This window comes from Miniopterus schreibersii (genome assembly GCF_964146895.1).
Source record: "Miniopterus schreibersii genome assembly, chromosome: X".
NCBI classification, from domain to species: Eukaryota; Metazoa; Chordata; class Mammalia; order Chiroptera; family Miniopteridae; genus Miniopterus; species Miniopterus schreibersii.
In genome coordinates this window covers 28,075,504-28,101,338 of record NC_138104.1, presented here as the reverse complement: position 1 = coordinate 28,101,338, position 25,835 = coordinate 28,075,504, and the positions used below count along the sequence as shown (strand labels likewise).

Below are 25,835 nucleotides of genomic sequence, written 5' to 3'. Positions count from 1 at the left end.
ATTTTCTTAGGAGCACCTAACTCCTGAGTGATTCAACTCTTCTAGAATGTAAGCTCTGTGAGAACCAAGATAGTGTCTGTCAGGTTCTCTGCTTTATCTCCAGTGCCTATCACTGCTTCTCGTATCATTGGTGACCAATAACTGTGTTGAACGAATGAGTGAGTGAACAAATGACATAGATTAAACATATGTATGGTAAATTGTGATGAGCCAGGCAGTATGGGGCAAGGGATTTGGGGGGATGGCAGAAAAAGCTGAGGTGCCACTGAAGCAGCAGTTTTGTTTGAACCCATGAATATTGTGGTTGGAAAATCAGGTAGAAAGGACATATTAATTGAGGTTGTGCTTCTAGCTGCCATGGGTGTACAATGTAGCATAGATTTTATACCAATTCTCCTTCCTTCATAATAAGAGAATCCCAAATTTATTTGGGACAGTAATGTTCCCAGTAAAAGTTCACATTTGTAGCCTCTTTGGCAGCTAGGTGTGGCCACATGACCAACTTCTGCCCAATTTGCTGATTACAGAAGTGTTGTGTGATAGTTCCAGGATGGCAGGTAAAAGGGGGCTGAATTTCTCAGACCAAAGTGTTTCTCACACCATCACTTATGGACTGAATTATGTCCCACCCGAATTCATATGTTGAAGCTCTAAACCCCAGTACCTTAGAATGTGTCTGTGTGAAGATAGGGCCTTTAAAGAAGTGATTAAGTTAAAAGGAGGCCATTAAGTTGGGCCCTAATCTCATCTGATTGGTGACCTTATAAGAGGAATTTAGCACACACAAAGAAATGCCAGGAGTGCATATGTCCAGAGGGATGACCATATGAAGAAGGCATAAGAGAGCAGCCATCTGCAAGCCAAGGAAGGAAGCCTCAGAAGAAACCAAACCAGCAGACACCTGGATCTTGAACTTCTAACCTCCAGAGAAATTTCTGTTGTTTAAGCCACTCAGTCTGTGCTACCTTGTTATGGCAGACCCAGAAAACTAATAGAGCATCAGGGATGGTTTTCAATTTTGGCAGCTAATTGGAATGAACTGAAAATGTTAAATATACTCACCACTGGACTTAACCTTAGAGATTCTGATTCAATTGGTGGAGACTGGGCATTAGAAGGGATTCTAATACATATCCAGTGTTGGAACCCGCATGTCTAGGAGAATAGTTTTTAGATCTTATAGAGCTGGATGTGAGCGATGAATCTGTCATCATTTGGAAGATATTCCCCCCCACACACACACCTCATATCTTGAGCCTCCCATTGTTTTTCCCCCCAGCACACATCTCCCTTCTTTTTCTGCTCTATCCAGGTCCCCACAGATGGATCCAGGGATTCCCTCACCTATTAGTCCTGTTCCACATCCAAGATCTATCCTAATTCGAGACATGTTAACCTGCTTCAGCCCCATTTCTACCCTCCTAGATAAAAAAAGTGAGTCTCAAGAGGCCTCATATTCTCTTATTCTGCTTGTTAGCCTGAGACAGCACAGCTCTCTGGAACTACATTTGGCCACTTAATCCAATCAAAAATGGACAAAAACCATGACCCGACAATTTACTGGTGGTCAATAGGTACATGAAAAGATATTCAACATCTTTAGCCATCATGGAAATTCAAATAAAAAAACCAAACATTAAACATATTTGATAAAATGGATTAAAAAAATATGTACACTACCACATGCAGGCAAAATTATGGATAAAGTGAATTACTCATATTCTTAATGGGAATGCAAAATGGTACAGCCACTCTGCAAAACAATTTGGCAGTTTCTTTCAAAACCGAACATGCAATTACCATATTATACACTAGTCACACAAAGGCAATTTACCCAAAGAAATGAAAATTTATGTTCATGCAAAAACCTGTACATGAATGTTCCTAACAGTTTTATTCATAATAGTTAAAAAGTGAAAACAGTCCAGATGGCCTTCAACAGGTGAATGGTCAAACCAACCAGGGTACATGCACGCCATGGCATACTGCTCAGCAATAAAAAGGAACAAACCATTAATACACTTAACTTGGATGGCTCTCAGGGGAGTTATGCTGAGTGAAAGAAATCCCTTCCAAAAGGTTGCACACTAGGAGATTCCATTTATGTGACATTTTTAAAATTACAAGAGTGTTTGAAAGAGGTTAGGATGTGGGGCCAAGGAAATGTGCTTTGGTATAAAGGGTAGCATGAGGGAAACTTGTGGTGATAGAACAGTTTTGCATCTTGTTTGTGGTGTGAGTCACAGAATCTACATGGCTGGTAAAAGTGCATGGAAATGAGTGCATGTAAAACTGGTGTAATCTCAGTAAACCCTGTGGACTGTACCAAGAGCCATTTCCTGGTTTGATATTGTACTATACTAATGCAAGATGTTATCATTGGGAGGTGAGTGGAGGGAGGGTATACATGACCTCCTTGCACAATTTTTGAAGCTTCCTGTAAATCAATAGATATTTAAAATTAAAAAGGTAAAAAAACAACACAGGATTTGTGGTAAAAATAGGTACACACACTCAAAAACTTTGTCAGTGACACTTTAGAAATAAAACAAGAAGCTAATAAAAAGGTTAGCATGGTTTTAGACTAGTGAAACGATTAATAAATCCAAATACTACAATAAATATGGCACTCTACTTGATAAAGCTGTTAAGTTTGTTTATAGAAGTGAGTGTCACAGCTTGTGAGTTACTCTGAAGTCGTAGAGAGAAAGTTATCAGGGTACAGGGAGCAAAGCTTGGATTTTAAGGTAGTCCAGGAATGAAGTCCCTATTCTATAATTTTCAAGTACTGTAAAGGCCTGATATAAATGCTAGAGATTGTCATGAATGAAGGGGAAGACTGGACCTTCTGGTCTTGGTCCTGCTGGCTCATAGTTGGGACAGGGGAGGAGCAATCCAAGACACAAAACATACAATGTGCAGCATAACTCTTTAATATGGAAATAAACAAGGATCAGGAATGGGCAAAGTACAAACTGGCAGGCTCCAAGGTAAACTGGCTTCCTGGACAGTCGGGCTCCAACCTTAGTAATGGATATAGCCTCAGGTTGGAAGAGATACAACAAATATGATGAGGGTGAAAAAGAGAACACCTAAGGGCTCTTTTCTCAGGCTTTGCTTACAAGATCCTAGGTCACTGCATGAAGGCCTCTTCTGGGATCTTGCCCTTCATCTAGAGAAAGTCGAGAGAGATCATTGGGAAGACAGCAGAGCAAGGAGCACTGAGATTCATCCCAGGCCACCTGACTTCTGTTCACTTAGCCTTGCTGAAAGCCTGGGGATCGGTTTCCTTTTATCTCTGAATTCTCAGACTTCACTTTTTAATGAGTAAAGAATTTCAAGTTCTGATATCATCTTGTCATTGTACTAAAAGCACATGTGGTGGGGAAAGACCTATGACCTGTTAGGACCAAAGTGGAGACACTTTGACCACACAATGTAACTGCTAAATCTAGGCCACAAAAAGAATCCTGCAAGTTTACCAAGCTGTATGCACTGGAATGACCAAGTGGCACTGCATGTAATGTTGAAAAAGCAGTGAAAAGACAAATATCTATCAATAATAGCTTATGGCCTACTGAAATTCAATTGCTTAATATACAGATCTTAGCAGGAATAAGGTAGCTTAACATACTTAGAGGAAACTACATTGGAGCTAATAATAAACAAAGGAAGTATGAAAACAGTATGTACAGTAGGAAAACTGGGTTTTACAATATATTTCAATGTATTTGCATAAAACTAAGGTATTTTCACATGTGAACTTTTGTAACAATATATATATCTAAAATAATTACCTGCAAGTTCTCACTATTCAATCCTCCCAGCTCCCTCCTATATCCATGCACACCCATCACTCACTTCTGAGACCATTAGAAGCTCATCTCAGATGGGGTGGAGGAAACCTGCACCATTTCCTGCTGCTCCTGAGACAGAGTGATCCCGGTGCTGCAGGAGGGTGTGGGCACATGGGTGGACAACACACTCTGAGTCTTCTTAGGGGTAGCATCCCTCACAAACAGTTCATCATTTATGATACACAGGCTGGAGGAAAAATGTGCATTTCAGACAACTGATGTATAGACAACCCCACACCCTCAGCAATGATCCTGTTTTGACTGCCACGCAGCAACCAGATTCCTCCCACCCCCGTCTGTATTTGCAAACCAGATCCTTTGCCTGGTAGCTTTGCCACTCCCACTGAGCCTACCCCTGGATAGATTCTCTACCAGCTTCATTAGATTTGTACCTTAAACCCCATTGTATTACTCTGTAAAACAGCCCGAGGGAGAGGACAGTATAATCCCATTTTCAGAGGAAGACATAGTATCATGGAGAAGACATGTGATTTCACTAAGAAATAAATTTAGTGAGTGTTGCGGTCACATAAAGACCCTAAAAGAAACCTGGAACACTCAGTGTTTAACTCCAGAGCCCATGCTCTTGAACCCCATGCAAGACTATTCCTTGGTTTCATCTGCTGGCTTCCCACAACACGGAAAACCCTGAGGACATGCACAGCCATATTTCCATAGCCCTGAGCCCAGGATGGGCTGCATATTACCAGCCAGAGCACAACACTCACTTGGAATCGCTGGCAGGGGTAGCAATGAAGGTCCGGGTGAAGGCACGCACAGAACCCTGAGATCTTCCTTCCACTTCAACAACAACAGACAACAATGAACCCTTGGAGTTACACATGCTTCGCTCAGTCACACAGAGATCCCGGTCAGGGTGGGACTTGATACTGATGCCAAGGGACAACTGTTCACTGGGAGTCAGGGTGTCAGGAATGGGAAGAACAACAACAGGAGAAATCTGCTCCCACTGACACGGACCGTACTATGTACCAGGCCCTGGGGCAACCGCTTCACAAGTTCATTTGATTCATTTTTTTGCAGCTACCCAAGAGGTCGGTATTGTTAGTTCCATTTTGCAAATGAGGAAAATGAGAGGTTAGGTAATGAGCTCAAGTTCCCACAGTCAGGATCTGGGATGACAGCCATCAAACCCCACACCTGTGTCCCCAAAGCCCCAGCTGTGCTGGGATGATAGTCATGGATGCAGGTCAGACCAGGATGGTTTGGGGGCAGAGTTCTGGCAGGAGAACCCAGAGGAAATAGTGAGGAAAAAGGGAAGGGATCAGGGAAGCTTTGAGAGTTCTGAGGCGGAGGGAGTTGTGGGGTATCTAGAGAGGGGACTTGACACACACACACACCTTCCTTGAACATCCCGTTGACACGGAAGAAGAACAGGCTTTCCTGAAAGGGAAGAGCACAGGTGCTCAGTCGCCATCTACATCTCCCACCCAGCTGCATCTTTCTGGTCCTATCCTGGGGAGGAACTGGGTGCTCACCGAGTGGAACCTCATGTTCACCACGAAGGAGCTGAGGTCATGCTGAGTTTTGGGCAAAACACAGAGGGTGCTCACAATGTCACCTTTTGTATGTTTCAACAGCTGAAAATGCAGGGCTGTGGGGGAAGTACAGCAAAGGTCAAGGTTGCCACACCCTGACCCTATGAATGGCTCTTCATGCCCCCTTCCCTGCCCAATCTTCCTCAGCCCACACGCACTGGGGTCCTTGATGTTCTTCACATTCCTGTTATCCTTGAAGTACTCAAACAAGCTGCTTCTAAGAGAAAAAGAGGAATAGGAAGTGATGGTCTGGCCAGTGTGGGTGTTTCCATGAGCTGACCAGTTTCTGCTGGAGAGACACATGCCCCAAAATCAGAGTCTGAGCTGCAATACTCACGGGCCTGCGTTGTCTGGAATGAAGGGAATGGTCAGGGAGAAGCAGGCCTCATCATGATAAGCACTGAGGAGACTCTGTCTGTCTCCATAGTCATAGATGAAGTAATATCTGTAAGGAGACAATGAACACAATCTATCTCTATGAACTGGACCTCAAAGGGGTCTTGAAAACTCTCAAGAGCAGACCTGTGCTTGGGTGGCCCAGACTGTCCCAACTCTCCCCATTCCTGGTGGTCCCCACAGAACTTACTGCTGCACAAATTGCAGGACTTGAGTCCTCAGAACATCAGATTCTTCAAAGTTTTCCTGGAATCAAAGACATTTGAGGCCATGCGGCTGATAAAGCCTCCCTTACAAGAGCCCAAATGTTGATACTTCCTCCTCACCTTTACTAAGGGCTTCATTAGGTGGGGTCCATCAATGGCAGCCGTAGTTGGTGGAACTAAATCCTGGCCATCCTGGAGAAAGGAAGATAAGTTAGCAGTACAGACCAAGGAGGTGATCCTGGGTGATTAGGACAAAGGATGAGTCCCAGAGATGGTGAAGGTAAGAGGTCAGGAGTGACAGGGCACTGAAAAATCCATAGGCAAGATTCCAGTGGCCCTCCCTCCCTCCCTCCCTCCCTCCCTCCCTCCCTCCCTCCCTCCCTCCTCCTTCCCTCCCGTCTTTCTTCCTGTGTATGTGTGTATATTCTCCCAGAGATCATTCATATTCATGTCCTTTTCAGGAGTCCATGTCCCCCCAAATGGATAAGGCTCTGATGCAAACATTTAATCTTGGCAAGACACAAAGGGCTTGAGGGCAGATGTAGAGGTTGTCAATGTTAGTAAGAGATGATGATGAATGTAGGCACTTACCAAGCGTAATAACTTGGGGAAACATTTCTTGATGGCACTGTCCAAATCCAAAAACAGAAAAAAGTGGTTGATAGTTTGGGCTGCAAAGCTTCCATTTACTTAAAACACTGAAGGCCTGAACAGAGACAGGTGTTCTGCCCACCCAGCAGCCACCTGGGCCCTCCTCAGCCTCTGATTTCAAGGCTTCTGGGTCCACTCCCCTGCTGAGCACTGACCATCTGCCAAATGGAACCTCTGAAACACCTGCACAGTCCCATCTCTCTCCACAACTGCACTTTCATTACCTCCATTCCTTCTTCCATCCCTCACCATTTCCTTCCCCCGCCACTCTCTCCCTCCCTCTCCCTCCTCCTGGTTAGCTCCCACCAAGAGGGCCCTGGCTCCTTCTCCAGAACCACAAAACACAATATATGAATCCCAGACTGCAGGGCTTCTTCTCCCACCCTGTCTCCCTTCCTCAGGTCCGCACTGATAGCTCCAGAGAGAAGAGAGAATAGGGTGGGGGCCCAAGGCTCTTACCTAATCAGAGGTACAGCATCCTGCCAGAAACAGAACATGCCCAAAGATGGCAAGTAGGTGAGTGAGGGAGGGACTAGGAGGCAGGGAGGGAAAGAGAAGGGGATGAAGACAGAAGGAGAGTGAAGATAGGAGAGGAGATTGAAAAGACTAGAAGAGTAGAGACAAAGATGAAAAAGAAAGTAAAGGGAAGGGAAAGAAGCTCTGTCTTGGAAGTGGGGGTGAGGGTAAGATAAGAAGAGAAAAGAAAGGGGGAATGGGTTCCCTGCAGCAGCCCTTTCTTTCATCTGCCCCTGGGTGGCCCTGGGACCCCAGGGAGGAAGGGAAAACATGCATCTGTTGGCCTCAGGACCATGGGATATTGGTTGAGACTTTGTAACCTGTGGGACTCAATCTGAACTGAGCATGGGAAACACGCCAGCCACAGGATCAGGAGACCTTCCCCAGAAAGAGTAAAGGGTCAGGCCCCAGCTGAGCTTGGGGTGGGGGATCTGTTACCCCTTCTTATGATCACCACCTTCTCTCCTCATGGCTCCTGTGCACCTATGCCTGTTCTTAGTTGGTTCCTTGACTGAGAAATCCTACCTGTTTCAGGCTACCCAGGGCTCCTCTGAAGGACCTGGCAGATGATGTGATGTGTGCAGGGAGGGGCAGTGTCCCTGAGAAGACTTTTCTGTCTCCTCAACCCCCTCTGCACTCTGCCTTCCAGTGCTGCCTCAAGAGGCCCTCTGCTCACTGCCAGTGGCTCACTTCTGGCCCCTCACTCAGGAAAACCTGGATTCTATTAAGGAATGCTCATCCCTGATTATTTCACTAAAGGAACAGATGTCATAACAGCTGTTCCCAGGGACTGGGCCATTGACACGAGGTGGGAAAGTCTCCATGTCAACCTGGGATTCTAGGGGACACCCTTTACATGCAAGGGAAAGAAGGTTTCTTCCAGAATAGATTGGGGATACTCTGTATCATCTCAGAAGCAGGAAGGACTGTCTCAGCATGAGTCTGGGATGGAGGATGTTTCTCAGCCCAGATCAGCAGTATCTACCTCAAGGTTCAACACTCCTAGTTCTGGTGAGATGGAGAGCCTTGCATCCTGGAGCACATTCTTGCTGGGCATGATAGAGAAAACTAGATGCAGAGTCCAGAACCAGACCTCAGATCATGAGAACAGGTGAGCAGGTCAGAGGTAGGGTAGGAGACGTCTAAGCACACAGATGAGGGACACAGAGAAGAGAAGGTGGGGCCTCTAGCCCTCTCAGAGGTCCAGGGCTGCCACCTTCTGAGGCAGGCACTGTCAAGGGTAGTCCAGGCTCTCAGGATTCAGAGGACCCCAGGAAAGGTGATAAGGGTTCACACTGACCTTATGTAAGTGGACTGGTCTGGGAAGGTGTGACACAAGGGGTTATCTTCCAGCCACAGCTGTTCCAGCTTCAGTTCTTTGATCTTGCACAACTCCCAGGTAGATTTCAGCTGAGAAATACAGGAGGGAAATTGAAAAATAGTCCCAGGGAAAGAGGGACATCCAAGCCGCTGAACCCACAGTCCCTTCCCTCCCTGCCTCACAGGTACCTTTGCCTGCGCTACCATCATCACTCTGATGACCACTACCACCCACTCTCAACCCAACTTTGCTCTGTTCCTCTTCTCACCTCATTTTTGGAGAGGTTCAGAATCTTGACTGTGGGGGCCATCTGTATAATATCAGAAAGGCCATCAAGCTGGTACAGTCTGTTGCTGTGCAAGTTCAAGGACAACAGCTTTGGGAAAGAGTTAGTGACAGTTACTATCTAAGACCTCGGAGACAAACCTGCCTTCCATCCCATCTGTTCGACCCCCTAATATAACACCAGCACTGGGTCTAGGGCCTCACCTCAGGGAAATTCTTTTTGATGATTTGCAGGGTGGCAGTCATGCAGTTTCTTCTATTCAGAATTATGTCAATATCATATCCCACCAAATCTTCAGGAAGCCAAGGGAAGTCAATCAGAAGGCTGAGAGAGGTCCAGGACCAGCCCCAAACCCTCCTTCATTACCCTCCTTAAGTGTTCCTCCCAGGCAGAAAGAACCCTCTGCCCTCATCTGCCCTAGAATTACTGCTGTCAGTTGTACCTGGGTCATAGCGGAGACTCTGGAGGTCAAGAGCTTTCTGAGAGATATCATATCTTTTGATCATGGTCAGCTGCAGAGGGATATGGAGAGAGAGCTCTAAGGCTGTCGTGGTGACAGGGAAATGGTGGCTGGAGAAGGAACAGGTGTGTCTGGGGGCAAACATGTACCCAAGTCGGCATTACCTTTAGCTGTTCCATTATTTCCGGCTCCAACTTATCCCGCACAGAGTAAGGTTCACCAGAAGTATTGACAAAGACAGCTATCTGAAGGAAGAAGAGGTGGAGTAAGCACAAGGAGCTTTAGTCCTGCAGAAGGTAACCAGTTCTGCCTGTCCTCCTGCCCAGGGACTAAGTACAGATAATGACTTCGACACATACCTTTTTGTTCTCCTCATCACAAATCTTGTAGCTGACATCCATCAATGCAGAGGCAGCACTAGCATCCTGGACAAAGAACCGAGCCTTCTTTTTCACATAGTGAAACTACAAGGATTGAAGGCAACAACAGTGTCAGAGGCCAATGGCCCAAGCTGAGCCAGGTCTCTCCCCCTTCCTTGTGCCCCCTCATCTGGCTTCACCATCCTCTCTTACATCCACTGGAGTGAAGGGGACACTGCAATGGCTCTGGATTGAATCCATTAGCCATGTCTTGTCATACTTTCTTCCACAGGGAACCTAAGGGTGAAAAGAAGGGTACGAAGACAGGAGGGACAACATAAAAGAAGGTTGGAGTACAGACCCAAAAGAACACAGTGTTCTTTGCCTACCTTCTCCTGAACTTTAAAGGGCTTCTACAAAGTGATCACTGGCATGATTACTTATGTTTGTGCCAAATATGGAGTTCTTAAATCCATTATCTCTCCATTTAAAGCTCTCCTCCCCATAATCAACTTAAGAGTTAGACATTTTCTTCCTTTTATAAAGTCCCAGGAGATGCTATCGAGGACACTGCTTGCCCCTCTGAGAAGTTTTCCAGAGACTCGACCCCCCATCTCCCACACTCAGCTTGAGCCAAACTGAGACATCCAGTGTGGACTTGCTCCATTTCCTTGGCTGTAGTTTCACCTTTCCCTTAAGACAACCTCCTCTGTTTTCCATACAGTCAGCCTGTTTCCTTATATTGCTTCTCTGAATCTGCCCTTAGATGAGTAAGTAATAAAAAGGGCAGATTGTAAACTGTCCCCAGCAAAGTACCCAGTGTCTCCACATGAGACCAACATAGTCCACCTGACCTTTCTCTCTGAACACGCCATACATTTTTTTCAGGACACTCACTGTGACCTTGAACCAGCTCCCCAGGGTTCGATCTGGTGTGTCCTCCCCCATTTCACTCCTGAGATGATTTCTATTAGACCACAGAGTAACATGGAGACTGCCTTCATTATGCCATTGCACTCTCCTCTTGTAGTATCCCATGGTATAGGGAGTGCTACAGGGGAAAAGTGGAGAGAAAAAGGGTGGCCATGAATGTTAAGAAAGTCTTCTATATATCCTTGCATCTCTGACATCAGGACTACAATTAGGATTGTTCAACCATGATTTCACTTGTAGCATTCTTCAGTTTTCCAGTGAGAGAAGAAAAAGAAAACCATGGACAGAGAAGGAGTTGCACAGTCCCATGGGCTGCTACATGCAAACCAGGCTGCCGGGTCACTTACTGTCTGACTTGGTACTTCTGCACTCCCCTCATCTCCACGTTTCCATCATCCTCCTGGAGGTGTGAAGGCTGAAGTCCATACCCACCATATTGATGATGGGTCCTCTTGTCAGAATTACCTCGAAAATAATTCCAACCTTTCTTTCTTCCTTGAGGTGAATAACCACCATCATTGTCTTCTGAAACAAGGAACAAAAATTCAAGTTTGGAGTCATGTCTGTGGCCACTTACCATGTACCACGTCTTAGGTTAACACCATGTGAGGGCAGGGCAACAAAGTGCCAACCTGCTGTAACAGACCAATCCCACCAACCCCAGAAAGGAAACACCGCTGCCTGTCCAGATACAAGAGCCTTATCTGACAGATGCTAACAGAGGAGAAATGGTACATGGTGTGGAAGGAGGAGAAAAAGCAGGAGGAGGAGAGGAAAGGGAAGGAGGAGGTAACTGTGTTGAACCTTTTTAAAAACGGAGCAGGACTTATAAAGAACAGAGGTGTATGCGTCCATGGGTTAGAGTAGACACCAGCTGTACATCAGGAAGGCTGTGCTTCCTTTTCTGGTGTAGTACAAGCTTTAATATCAGGTGGAACAAAGGTACCAGGCTCCTAAACTGTCCTCCTCCCTCCCACCTTGCCCGCAACAATACTCTATTTGAAACATTCAGAGTGAGCTTTCTCTTCACCCAGTCTGAAATGGCTTTGAGTTCAGGAGACAGCTCTTTCTAACCTCAGCTCTCCTGTAACAAGTGTCTGAACGACAAACTGGAATGTTTCAACTACCATTTCCAAATCTCTAGGGATTCTTCTTTTCTCTTTCTATTATCGATTTCTAATTTGATCCCTCTATGGTCAGAGAACATACTCTGTGTAATTTCAATTCTTTTTAAACTTGTGGTTTGTTTGATGGCCCAGGAGATGGCCTGTCCTGGTGAATGCTACATAGACACTTGAAAAACATTGTACTCTGCTGCTGTTAGGAGAGTGTTCTATTTGTCACGCGGATCCTGATAATTTGTGCTATTCAGATGTCCTATATGCTCATTTTCTCTCTCGCAATTCTATCACTTTCTGAGAGGGGATCTGAGGGCCCCAACTATCATAGTGGACTTGGCTATTTCTCCTTTCAGCTCCATCAGTTTTTGCTTCGTGTTGTACTCTTTGGCTCTGTTGTTTAGTGCATACACACTTAGGTCCATTATGTTTCCCTGGTGGATTGTTCCTTTTACCATTGTGTAAATCTCTCTTTAATAAGTCTCTTGTATGTTTTCTACTTTATTGGAGATCGTAGCCACAGGTATGCTCATAAAATGTCTTGGTTATATTGCACTGGGTATTCACTCCTAGGAGTTGTGCTGCTGTCCATCCCCCCCCACACACACACTCCTGCCAGCACATGTAATTTAACATGTGGAAGGATCTGGCAGGTTTTTGGCATCTACAGAAATAAGATAATCTCAATTCTCTCTCTCATATGTGGATTCACTAAGGGTATTTTATTTTTACCACATTCAACTGAAACACTGTACCAGCAGACAACACTCTTGGTTTGGGGGTCAGGAAGATTACGGGAATTAGACAGTTAGAAACCATCTTCTTGTGGAGTCTCATATTTAATGTTCTCTAGGTTTGTGTGTTGTACCTTTTGTACATTCATTACTCCATACTGCCTAAGGGTTTCTTATGAGTAAAATTCCGTTCATTGCTGATAATTCCACAATGTACTGATGACAACCAGGCCTCAGATGAACTCCTCTGGGGGGGGGTGTCATTGCTGTCACTGTGTTTCCTGCTCTCAGGATAATCCTATAACTCACAACCTTTGAGACCTTCCATGTGTGGCACTGAAGTGAAATTGCAATATTCTGATCTCTTATATCCTTGCTGATTTTAAAAAAAATATGTTTTTAAATTGAATTTTTAGAAAAAAGGGGGGGGGAGGAGAGAGACACAGAGAGAAACATCAATTGGTTTTCATCCCAAACGCACCCCAACTGGGGATCGAACACACAACCAAGGTATATGCCCTGATTAGGAATCGAACCCACAATCTTTTCGTGTACGAGATGACACGCCAACCAAATGAGCCTCCAGGCTAGACACACATTGTGATTTTTTTTATTGTTGACACATTGTGACTTTTATTTGCATCTCTCTGTTGGTTTGTGATGTTTCCTTCTATTCCTTGTTTGCACATTTTTTAAGTTATGAAAGGGTATTGAATCATGAGAAATGTTAACAGCTGATGCCAGAACCTTCTTCCATATACCCATCTGTTTTCTTTCTCATTTTCCAGGGTACTTGTAACAATGAATATAAATAACACATATTCTTCCCTTGCTAAGCTGTGCTAAGTTCCTGACCTAGTAATAGCTAAGTTACTTATGAGGTTTATTAAGTCACAGGCATTTCTCCAGGTGTTTCCAGTATAGTTTCATATATTAACTCAATTTTGCAAATACCTCATGCATGACATAGAGACTATTACTGTCCTCAATTTCAGGACAAAAATTTATATGAGTCACCATAGAATTTATCATTAGGATTCAAACCTGACCAAGCTGACCTCAAATCATTTGCCCAGAACCAATAATGTGTGACTCTGTTAGGGCTGAAGTGAGCCCTGGGATGGGACTCACTCAAAGGCTGTTAGGCAGTGATGGGTACAGTGTCCAGGACCAAGATGCCCTGAACTCCAGCCACCTGTCAAAGAGACCCATCATTGCACACCGTTCCCCTGTGCTGTCTCTCTTTTCTCAGACTCTGGGGGAACTGTTTATAACAGGTGTGAGGTGGTATCTCATTGTAGTTTTGATTTGCATTTCCCTAATAGCTCGTGAAGTTGAACATCATTTCATATATCTGTTGGCCATTTGTATGTCTCCTTGGGAGAGGTGTCTATTCAGGTCCTCTGCCCATTTTTTAATTGGATTGTTTGTTTGTTTAGTGTTGAGTTGTATGTATTCTTTATATATTTTGGATATCAACTCCTTGTCAGAGTTGTTGTTTGCAAATATCATCTACCATTCATTCGGTTGCCTTTTTGTTTTGTTGTTGGTTTATTTTGCTGTGCAGAAGCCTTTTAGTTTGATATAGTCCCATTTATTTATTTTTGCCTTTACTTCCTTTGCCTTTGAAGTAAACTTCAACAATGAACTTTTTAAGGTAGTTCTCAAACTTGTTTAAACAATTCAGCCACATGAGGAGATTGAAAGAATCACTACCACCAGTCCACACCCACAACACTTAAAGTAGAATTGGGGTCAAACCCAGGCAAACACATTTTTAAACTTTCCACATGACTGCAGTGTGCAATCAAGGTTGAAAACCACTGTGGTAAAATATCAGCTTTTGGTTTATGCTTGCCAGACGTTCCTAGGAATGGCTGCCATCTCATTTTGTTGACTCTCCACTCAGTGTTGTTTTGGGGTGCTAGTGATTGCATTAGCTTAAATCAGGGACTGGCAATCTACGGCCCATGGGCAAAACCTGGTGGAGCCTTTAAGGTAAGAATGGTTTTTACATATTTGAGCTGTTGCAAAATCAAAATAATAATATTTATTGGCAAGTGAAAATTATTTGAAATTCAGGCATCAGCACCCATACATTAAGTTTTACTGCAACACTGCCATTCTGTTTCTATTGCGGCTTTCACTCTACAATAGCAGAGTTGAATGGTTACAACAGAGATCAAATAACACACAGCCTGAAATATTTATGATCTGGCCTTTTCCAGAAGTGTTTTCAGCTCTGGCTTAGAGCCAGTGTCCTTAGAGCAAGTGCACAGTAACTCTGGTAAATGGCTGGAGGGCCCTTTGGCAAAGCGGAGGAAGATTTACTGTACATACTTGTGACTTCATTGGAGGGTCTTTCCTCAGTACAGTGGTACCTCGGTTTTCTAATGTAATCCGTTCCGGAAGACTGTTTGAGTCCTGAAATGTTCGAAAACCAAGGGATCAACAGCTGACAGCTAGGCCTCAGGATCTTGCATTCAGCGGAAGCTGTGTGGCATGTTTGACTTCTGAGGCATGTTCGAAAACGGAAGCATTTGCCTCTGGGTTTATGGCGTTTGTAAGCTGAAATGTTCTTCAACGGAGACGTTCGAAAACCGAGGTACCACCATAGTCTATTCATTCATGGTTTTTTGGGGCAGTTGTAGGAATTGAGTAAAGGACCATCATTCGCCACCAAGATGGCTCAAGTCCCCAGATCTAGAGTTTATAAATATTTTATTTTCTTATATTTTATTACAATTATACTCTATTTATCTTTATATTGATCAAGTGCAACTTTTGAGAATGTTCAGATATTTCAAGATCCAAGGAATCTGTTGACCAATAAGCTACCTTCAAGGGTTACTATAGCTCAAATCAATGCCTCTGCCCTTCCAGCCTTGCTGACTATTAAGTTAAACAGCACTCACCTAGACCTGGGAGGTTAACTGCTTCTATTTGACCTGTGAACCCAGGATTCTAACATCCCCACTGAAATAAGGGGGCCATGTCAATGGCAGTTTCTGCCATCTCATCTGAGGCCATGGAATACCAATATTTCATCCTCTAACATCAACTGGATCCTTACTATTTTCAGATCTGCCCAGGTCAGATAACCTATACCAGAGCCCATTTCCTTTGGGGCCCTTTGCTTGCAACAAATTTTGGTTTCAAGTGCTCTGTTAATCAAGCTTCCCATTTGCTTATGACAGAGCTTATTCTAGCTATTTCATAAAAATAAGACATCCTTAGTAAAATATATTACATAGTATACAAAAACTCTTTGAAGGTCAGATAAGCAGGTCTGGATATTGCACAGCCAGGAGAGGCCCACACACGCTATGGGACTGTTACAGCTAAAACACCACTGCTTCCTCTCCACTGCTTGACATGTATGACAGACACACTGAATTCCAGAAACTCTGCTATGGCTGTCCCATAAATACCAGAGATCTCTCTCATCATACATAGCTGTCCCTGCATGTGGCTCCCACATTATTCAGTTCCAACCCCAAGTCTCACTACGGTGCATTTGTTTTACACACGGAGATCTGTTTGGGACACTAGATGCAAGGGGTCTCAGTACACACTTACACACACACACACACTCACACAAGTCTCTATTCTTGTTTTAAGCTTTCCAGTCTCTATAGCACAGGAAATCATATGAGTGTTTACCAGTGTTGGACCACTTGCCAAGTTACCCAGTGCAGAGTATAGTTCACAGAAGCAATTTTATTTTGCTACTGCTAATGGTATATTCATAATGAAAATATTATTTTCTATTTGTTGCAATTATTTTGTATATCTTAGTCTTATAACCAATAAACTTGTTAACTGCTATTATTACAATTTTTGTAGATTCTCTTGAGTTTTATATGAAGGCAATTATACTTTTTTGTTTCTTTTCACTTCTATACATTTATTAATTTATGTATGTATGTATTTATTTCAGCTTAATCCAATACCTAGGAAACTCTGACATTGAACAGAAGTGATTTTTTATGAGTCATCTTTGCCACTTCTTATTTAAAATGGAATGTTTTTAATGTTTCACTATTATCTATGGTGCTCATTGTAGTATTAATACCTAGTATCAGTTTAAAGGAGTATTTTTGTATTCCTGGTTAGCTGAGAGAGTTATTGGTGTTCTTGTTAATCTTCAATGGTTGTTGAACTTTATTGTATGTCTTTTATCTCCAGAATCTTTGTGATAATCACCCTTACCTAACTCCTTTATCTTATTAATGTGTAATATTCCATTATGAATCTCCTAATGTTAAGTCAACATTGCAAGTTTGGGATAAACACAACTTTGTCATGCTGTATTATCTATTTTAGCCATTCCTGCATTTACTTTGCTATTATCTTATTTCTTTTTTCCCCCCTTTCTATAACTAAGATAGACCACTAATTTTGCCTTCTCATGCATTGTTTCTCAAAAATACTCTTAATATTATTATTTTTATTTCTGCAATATAAAAAGGTTATGTTTTCCTAGAATTTATCCATTTAATATAAATTTTCAAATTATCAGCGTACCTTTTTTATAATATTGTCTTAGCTTTTACATTTTTTAAAAAAATATATCTTTATTGATTTCAGAGAGAGGAAAGGAGAGGGAGAGAGAGAGATAGAAACATCAGTGATGAGAGAGTCATTGATTGGCTGCAGCCCACAACCCGGGCATGTGCCCTGACCGGGAATTGAACCCTGATCGCCTGGATCCTAGGTCGAAGCTCAACCGCTGAGCCACGCCCGGCCGGGCTACATTTTTACTGTAAGTGCAAGCAAGACGCCTTTTCCACTCAAAAGTGGCTTATCTCTGCCTTCTCATTTTCTTGACCCAACTTGCCAGAGGCTTATTCTCTTATATTTTGAAAGCACTAACATTTAGCACTTTTTTCAACTTTTTCATATCTGTGATCATTTCATTAAATTTTGCCCTTAATTTCTGTTATTTTTCCTTGACAATATGGGAAAGGCATGAGATTATTTTTATTAAGTATATAGCAAGTGAACAGTCTTTTCACCTACCATCAGATTTTCTTTTATAACTTTTGTCCTTAAATACATGGATGTCCAAATATGCAATACACTTATTTACTTGGAAAAGACACGTGGCTTACAGTCCTGGGGATTTAAATCAAGTCCTTCATGTCTATTTAATTCCACTGTTGGAATATCTGATGATTAAGGGAGATGGAATTGCAGCACTGAAGTAAAGGAATTTCTATTATAAAAACATATGAACTTCATTTAAGAAGATAGTGTAAAGGTAGAAAAAAGTAGGAATAGAAAAAGCATGGACTTTGAAAAATATATATACATATATGGAATGTGGTCTGTCACTTACAGCCTATGTGATTTTAGGGAGTACTTAATGTCTCTGAGTTTCAATTCCATCATATGGTATTCAGCGATGCTGTTTGCCAAGTGTTTCCATTTCTCCCCTGTTGCAGGCACCTGGTAGAACTTCACTTCTTGCTTGACTCCCTTTGTATGGGAGGGAATGTGTATGTGACTAGTACTGGCTAAGAGGTGGGACTAAGATGTGTAATTTAGGGGCAAGAACATATGGTTATTGGTTTGAGATCCCCCCACTCAGGGGCCCTCTTCCCCTCAGGGACAGTCACTGACAATTTTCTAGATTGTGGCTCCTTTGTCAGTTTGGGTCTCCAAGTTACTCCAATAAGAATTGCTCAGACCTTCAACATCCACCATCCTGCGATGAACATGCACCTGCCATGGTCATGTGGTATGAATCAAGAGTAAGTCACTGACATTTGGGGATTGTCTATTACCACAGCATAACCCAGCCTTTTCTGTCTCATATATCTCATCTGTAAATTAAAACAATGCCTTCTAAACATTTTTCTAAGAATTAAATAATTTATAAGACGAGGTTATCATAGTGCTGGACATATAATAGGAACTGAAAGATGGCAGCTTTAATCATTAAATAATGAAAAGAGTCCAATTTTGAAAAAGTATGGAAAACTGGTATAGTGATTCTGCATCTGTGTTCATATATATATGTTCTTGTTGATTTCAGAGAGAGGAAGGGAGAGAGAGATAGAAACATTGATGAGAAACACCGATCGGCTACCTCTTGCATGTCCCTATTGGGGATGGAGCCACAAACCCGGGCATGTGCCATGACCAGGAATCAAACCGAGACCTCCTGGTGCATGAGCCAATGCTCAACCACTGAGCACACCGGCCAGCCTGGATTTGCTCATCTTTACAAGTAAGTTGTATCTTACTTTAAGAGTGGAGCACTCTATTTGTTGCTATATATAAGACTTTCTAATAACTTGCACTTATTTCTTGCCATCATGATAATCAGAAACATACTTATAAATTCAGGGTATGTAAAGAATGAAGAAGTGGAAAGTTTAAGCACAAGACTGACTAATGAAACAAGATAAAGCGTGTTAAAGAGCAATAAGTAGTTTCTTAATGAGAAGCACAGATTATATATATTGTTAAACAGAGCTTACATTGTTCTAGTAAACAAGGTATTAATGTGGTAGAAGAGAATTAGTTTGAATAAGGCCTCCTAAAATGCTTTCCAAAACACACCAGTACCTCAGATGGTCTGTGGAAAATGTTCCATTCCCGTATAAGTTGAGGAAACTACTTGCTTTAGACTGAAAGTCTACGTTTCCATTTAATCTCCAACGTGGTGGTATTTGGAAGTGACAGGAAGGTGCCCTCGTGAATGAGATTAGTGTCATTATAAAGACGACCCCAGAGACCTGTTACCCTTTCTGCCACATGAGGACACAGCAAGAAAAAAGCCACTTATGAACCAGGAAGTGGGCTCTCGCCAAACAGTGAACATGCCCATGCCTTGATTTTGTACTTCCCAGGCTCCACAAATGTGAGAAATAAATCTCTGTTGTTTGTAAGACACTCAGTCCTTGGTATTCTGTTATAGCAGCCTGAACAGATTAAGAGACTACCACTCTCTTTGAGATTCAAGTTGCCTATTAGCATATTATCTTAAAAAAAACCCTACAATGCGTAAATCCTTTTACCTTCATTTCTGTATGTCCCATAATTCTCTAATGGAAGAACATATCTTTGGTCTTGCTGTCTCTCAGACATAGTACTTGTAGAACAAACTTGGAAGTGCTGAAATGAGAGAAAAATGAAGTGTATATATTATAATAAAAACAGCACAAGTGATAACAGTCTTTACCATTTATCAAACAATATTTGAATCATCCATAGATGTAAACACAATACTTTATTTGCTGTATTGTACTCACTCTGTACCATCTACATGATTTTTATGAAATGTATCACTTGTAATTTTACTTAACATGTTTTTCCTAAATAAATTCACTAGTTTTCTATGTGAAGAAAAAGAAAAACAGGGCATGCTCAAGGAGTTTACGAAGCAATGGTTAGAAAGTCAAAAGCTAATAGTGTTTGATTGGACTAGTTTAAACCATGTAGGGATCCCAAGCACAAAAATATTATGGCATCCCATCCCACATGCCTCTCTTTTCTTTTCTTTTCTTTTCTTTTCTTTTCTTTTCTTTTCTTTTCTTTTCTTTCTTTTCTTTTCCTTTTTTTCTTTTCTTCTCTTTCTCTTTCTTTCTCTCATCCCTCCCTCCCTCCCTCCCTTCTCTCTCCCCCCCCCCCCAAGGATATGTTTGGGTTATCTTTAATTGATTTTAGAGAGAGAGGAATGGATAGGAGAGAGAGAGGAACACTGATGTAAGAGTGAAACACTAATTGGTTACCTGGTTGCCTCCCATACTCGTGCAGACGAGGAATCAAACCTACAACCTAAGTATGTGCCCTGACCAGGAATCAAACCTGTAGCCTTTTGGTGTATGGGACTAGTGATGCTCCAACTGAGCTACCTGGCAAGACCCACATGCATTTTAAAGAAATGACTGAACATCAAAGTAAATATAAGAAATAAATTCTGAATCTTCACATGATGCTGCTTTGACACTTTTATTGGAAAAAGAATCAAATCCCTTTTTAAAATTATTTCTTTCCTTCTCTCTCTGTAGAAACAAATAAGGGACAGAAATTAAAACCAGATTTGGAATCATCTATACAGATTGGCACCTAGGAGGTCTCTGGTGCTCTTAACAACAAACACATGGTCAGAGGGGGACAGAGTAAGCCACTGCACTGCACAGTGAATATGGTAGGGTGGTAAGCAAGAACAGAGCTTTTTTTTGGGGGGGGGAGGGAGGAGTTTTCTTTGAACTTCCAGAGATCATCTCATTTAATCTTCACAAGAACCTTATGAGGCAGGTACCATTATTATTCCCATTGTGCAGATGAGAAACTGAGTACAAAGAGGTAAATTATTTGCACATCTGGTAAGTGGTAGAGTCAAGGAGACTGAAACTCAGGTCTGGCTAACTCCTAACCACCACGAATATGTTTCTTCTGTATAAATATTGAGGGTGGAGCAAATGGCCACCTTCCACTTCTAAATACCCTCATTCCTCAGTTTTATATGCACTCCCAAGCAGAGTGTTCTCCAACTGTTTGTGTGGGGTTTTTTTTCTTTTAGGGAAGGAGCTACTTTTCATTGCCCAAATGCTTCCAATCTCTACAGGGAGAAGAGGGAAGGGGTGTAAGACTATCACTGAGAAAAAAACACAAAAGGGGCAACAAGCTGGTTTACTGCCTTCCACTCAAGAATTCTGGTAAATTGAGACATGGTGCCATGGCAATAGCTAATGATAATGACCCTTGACACTGCTAGCATATCCTTCCCACTTTATTTTATATTATTTTATTTTTCAAATTCAATTTAAAATTTTCCATCACCATTTATCCCCTCTTCCACCTCCCCCCCCCCCACACGATATCACCACAAAGCTCAACCGCTGAGCCACGCCCGGTCGGGCTACATTTTTACTGTAAGTGCAAGCAAGATGCCTTTTCCACTCAAAAGTGGCTTATCTGTGCCCATGTCCATGAGTTCTCTCTTTTTTTACTTTTTGTTCAGTCCGTCCGCTTCCACCCCCAACATCCACCCTACCCTCTCCAGAGCAGTCTGCCTGAAGAGCAGGGCTTTGATGTGGGGGCGGGAAGGGAACTGGGAAGGCGGGGGTCCTTCCTGAGCCTGGGCCCTAAGGGAAGTCCATAAACCCCTGTGGCGCCCTCTCCCACCGCCAATTCTCTGAGAAAGCTTCTAGTACAGACTCGAGACCCTCCTCCTACCCGGTGGCCCCTCACTCACTGAGGCAGGATACGAGTGGGTGGAAAGTTAGGGTCTGAGCCAGTCTCACCAAAATTTCCCCTCAAGCCAAGGCGGGGACCACAGTTTTAACGGTTTTCTGAACCTACAGGTCTGACTCCTCAGAAAGCTAAGCAGTTACAGTTGAGGAGTTACTACCCACTTAAATGGCGGACATGACCATTTGGTGGGGGGGTCACAAGACTGCCGGATCCATGTAAATGCGCAGGACCCTCATACACTACCATGGTGGTTAATATGACCGACTAAAGGACCCACCTAACCCGCAGCTGTGGATTCTTACCTGACTTCCACGTCCTTTTGTGACAGACGCCACAAGATGGAGAGACTCAACGTTCGAAGAGTCCTCAATCCTCGCGTGACTGAGAGCGCTAAGTCTCGCGTGATCATAGCGTGGTACGTGGTCCTAGCGTGGTACGTGGCCGTAGGATATACATGACCCACAGTGATTGGGTAACGGCAGTGCTCACAGGAGTGCCGGGGCTTTGCCTGTCCTATGGCGGTAGGAGGGGCAGAGCTGCTGACTTAGGAATCTGCAGAGTCCCGGAGCCCACAATCTTCACATGATCGAGATGGCTGAGCCTGACATGTGACTATAGAGGCATTCATGTCCATAGCATCCACACGACCCTAAGAAGCCGTTCATTTATGTGGTTTTGGGGGCTGAGGCTTCCACATGCCACGAAGTAGAAAGAGCCACGTGACAGGAAGAATTCACATGGTGGGCAGGGTTTTCAGGAGTTCACGATGCTCTAGTGATTTGAAGAGCTAGCTCTACCTCATGACCTTAGTGGGAACAGGTTCAGAGAGATCAGGTGAGCTCAGGTGCTGACCTGACCAGCAGTTCTGGGCCTGCCACATAACGATAGTGTCCACATGATGGCAGCATCCACCCGACCACAACCTTAGGAACCCACAATGCTCACAAGCTGGATCAGCTTCATGACAGTAGGGTTCTCCTGATCTGCTTGTTTCAGGAGACCATTCTCTTCATGAGCCCTGGAGATCTAAGATTGCCCATATTCCTGGGCTCCCCAGTGATGGTGGTGCCTCCAAGCACCCTTCCTCAACACAGAAAGTGGGCTTCACTTGCTCCCATCTCTTCTCTAATGTGCTAATTTTGTGGGAGTTTTTCTAATAACACATGCAATTTAATACATAAATTAATACAAAGCAGTGAAATAGGCCCTATCTAAAACCATAACAGATGCCACATTACAAGGACTACTTTAAAAACCTAATCAGTGGGTAGAGGTAATCACTGTTCACTTAATTCCATCCAAGTCTAAAGGAAATAATAGCTATCCCAGTAAGTGGTCCTCCAGAGGACCAAAGTGCCACCTTCTGCAGAAGGGCACTGTCAAGTGACTCACTCCCAGCCAAACATTCCCAGGAAGGGTAATGCGGGTTCCCTTCCAGGCACAGCTTGTTGAGCTTTAGCCTTTTTATCTTGCTCAACTCTCAGATCAAGTTCAGCTGAGACATATGGGGGCAGGGAAACTAGAGAAAGAGTCCCAGGGAAAGAGGAACATCCAAGCCAGTGAACCCACAGCCTCCCCTCCCCACAGGTACTTTTGCCCACCCACCACCATCACTCTGATAACCACTACCTCCCACTCTCAACCCGACTTTAATCTGTCTCTCTTCTCACTTCATTTTTGGAGAGGTTCAGAATCTTGACTGTGGGGGCCATCTGTATAATATCAGACAGGCCATTCAGCTTGTACAGTCTGTTGTTAGGCAAGTTCAAGACAACAGTTTTGGGGAAAGAAGAGTTTGAATGATGCTTACTATCTAAGACCTCAGATACAAATCTGCCCTCCATCCCATTTTTTCCACCCCGTACCATAACACTAGCACTGAGTTATAAGGCTTCACCTCAGGGAAATTCTCTTCAATGATCTGCAGGGTGCCAGACATGCAGTTTCTTTAATTCAGAATTATATCAATTTCAAGGGCCACCAAGTATTCAGGAAGCATAGGGGAGATAGTCAGAAGGCTGAGAGGGGTCCAGGGCCAACAGTAATCCCTCTGTCATTGCCATACTTTATTCTCCCTTCCCAGCAGACTCTCTGCCCTCACGTGCCCTAGAATTACTTATCAGCTGTACCTGGGTCAAAGTGAAGCATCTGGAGTTCAAGAGCTAGTTGGAGCTAGAAATATCTAGAGTTCTGGGAGACATCATATCATTTGGTCATCATCAGCTGCAGAGTGGGATGGAGAGAAAGCTCTGAGGCTCTGGTGGTTACAAGGGAATCATTCGGTGGCTGGGGAAAAGAAGAGGTGGGTCTGAGTGTGGGCATACAACGTACCTTGAGTCTGCATTACCTTTAGCTGGTTAATTACTTCTAGCTCCAACTTATTCTCCAGGTATTTGTTGCTGCAAACCCAAAGGACAGTGGGGACATGCTGCATTACATGGTGTTCCTTCATGTCTTCTTCATGGGGGACTGATCACACAGTCACCAGCTCCTTACCCTCTCTGAGGTGGCTGAGTCTTGTGACATGCAGGAGCTTCTCATGGGTCATTCAGATGCTACATGAAGGAACAGAGACTGGAACTGACTTCCATGGGATAAGAATGACCCTGCCATGCATAGGTTAAATAAACTCTTCCTGCAATGTATGGGGTTTTCTTTAAAAAGGGTAAAATAACAGAAAGATTTGGAAATAGCCACTTGGCAGGAAATAACTCCAGCACATTCCAGAGATGTCATACACAAAACAGACCTGCAAAGTGTAAAGGAAATCTCAAACAGTAGGTGGGTCACTGTAATGAGAGTAGAAAAAAAAATTATGGTTTTTCTTTTTTAAAATGTAGTCAATGAGGATAGAAGCCGGCGGTCAGAGCCAGAACTGTAGCTCTGAAAGTCTCAGGTCAGGAGGCTTTGTAAGGAGGGAGGAGGGAGAAAAGGGTCTGGGCACTGGGCCATCGGTCAGAATTCTTTGGAATTTTCCACCCCTTGCAGCAAGCCCTTCCTTCATCTTTATGCCCTCACAGGGCAAGTCCAGCCACTGAACGGGCTGAAGAGAAATCTGCACATGAGAGTGTGAACATTTGGAGTGAAAGAAGTATAAGATTAATGCACATATGTATACACAGATAAACTGTCAAGAGTTGAATTTTTTATCCTAAGAAACCCGAAACACTTATCAGAAAGAGCGTATGCACCCCTATGTTCATAGCAGCACTATTGACAATAGTTAAGATCTGGAAACAGCTCAAGTGTCCATCAGTAGATGAGTGGATAAAAAAGCTGTGGAACACTTACACCATGGAATACTATGCAGCTATAAAGAAGGATCTCTTACCCTTTGGTACAGCATGGATGGACCTGGAGAATATTATGCTAAGTGAAATAAACCAGGCGGAGAAAGACAAATATCACATGATCTCACTTATATGTGGAATCTAAAGAACAAAATAAACTGATGAACAAAATAGATCCAGTGACATAGAAGCATGGAACAGACTGACGAATCTCAGAGGGAAAGCAGGGATGGGGCAGAAGATTAACCAAAGAATTTAAATGCATAAATGGGCACAGACAATAGTTCAGTGAAGGCCTGGGGCTGAGGGTGGGGGCAGGGTAGAAGGGGTCAATGGGGGAAAAAGGGGGACACCTGTAATTCTTTCAACAATAAAGATAAATTAAAAAAAAAAATTCAGTGGTTTAAACCCAGTCTTAAAAACAAACCAACTGGCATCTAAGAAGATAGAGATTTACTAGCTAAATTTCAACTAAAACCTTTACATAAAGTTTAAAGGATTTAAAAATGAATGTCATGATTTACAAAGTACATCCATTTATACTCTCTTCTAACTGGATCAACATACCTCTGTGCAGTATCTGCTTAATTTTGATAGTAAAAATGAAGTGTCAAAACAAACTGAACTTGGCCCCTCCCCCCCAAAAAAGTTGAAATTTTATTTTTTGTAAAACGATATTATGTGAGCATTTTTCTAAACTGGTAAATACATGTGAACTCTTTTGTCAATTAATTGTTAGATATTTTTTTAAGTTCCTTTCAGTAAATTTACCTATTATTAAAATGTTCAACTCTAAAATTATATATTTAGAAAATTAAATCATTCTACACCCTCCATCTATATGATCCCCTCACCTTGACCCACAAATACCCACAATAAATAGATTGGTGCAGTTTCTGGACATATTTCTCTTTAAGTTATGTGATTACCTACCTTAAA

General features: G+C 43.0%; 1 protein-coding gene across 1 annotated transcript in view; it reads right to left on the bottom strand.

Annotated features, from left to right (window-relative positions):
• The window catches only part of LOC308551748 (uncharacterized protein), a gene marked incomplete at both ends in the record, with an annotated part of 52,247 nt that extends 28,189 nt beyond the window's left edge, over window positions 1-24,058 (bottom strand). The window contains 19 exons of the mRNA XM_081126369.1: window positions 1,345-1,421; window positions 4,586-4,658; window positions 5,219-5,261; window positions 5,357-5,472; window positions 5,575-5,633; window positions 5,754-5,861; window positions 6,003-6,058; window positions 6,139-6,210; window positions 6,610-6,646; window positions 8,486-8,616; window positions 8,775-8,882; window positions 8,996-9,084; window positions 9,235-9,304; window positions 9,417-9,497; window positions 9,612-9,716; window positions 9,825-9,908; window positions 10,509-10,662; window positions 10,892-11,069; window positions 23,938-24,058. Of these exons, the coding sequence (XP_080982495.1) occupies window positions 1,345-1,421; window positions 4,586-4,658; window positions 5,219-5,261; window positions 5,357-5,472; window positions 5,575-5,633; window positions 5,754-5,861; window positions 6,003-6,058; window positions 6,139-6,210; window positions 6,610-6,646; window positions 8,486-8,616; window positions 8,775-8,882; window positions 8,996-9,084; window positions 9,235-9,304; window positions 9,417-9,497; window positions 9,612-9,716; window positions 9,825-9,908; window positions 10,509-10,662; window positions 10,892-11,069; window positions 23,938-24,058 (1,762 nt within the window). The remainder of the gene's footprint in view (window positions 1-1,344; window positions 1,422-4,585; window positions 4,659-5,218; window positions 5,262-5,356; window positions 5,473-5,574; window positions 5,634-5,753; window positions 5,862-6,002; window positions 6,059-6,138; window positions 6,211-6,609; window positions 6,647-8,485; window positions 8,617-8,774; window positions 8,883-8,995; window positions 9,085-9,234; window positions 9,305-9,416; window positions 9,498-9,611; window positions 9,717-9,824; window positions 9,909-10,508; window positions 10,663-10,891; window positions 11,070-23,937) is intronic.
• Between the last annotated feature and the right edge of the window lie 1,777 nt (window positions 24,059-25,835).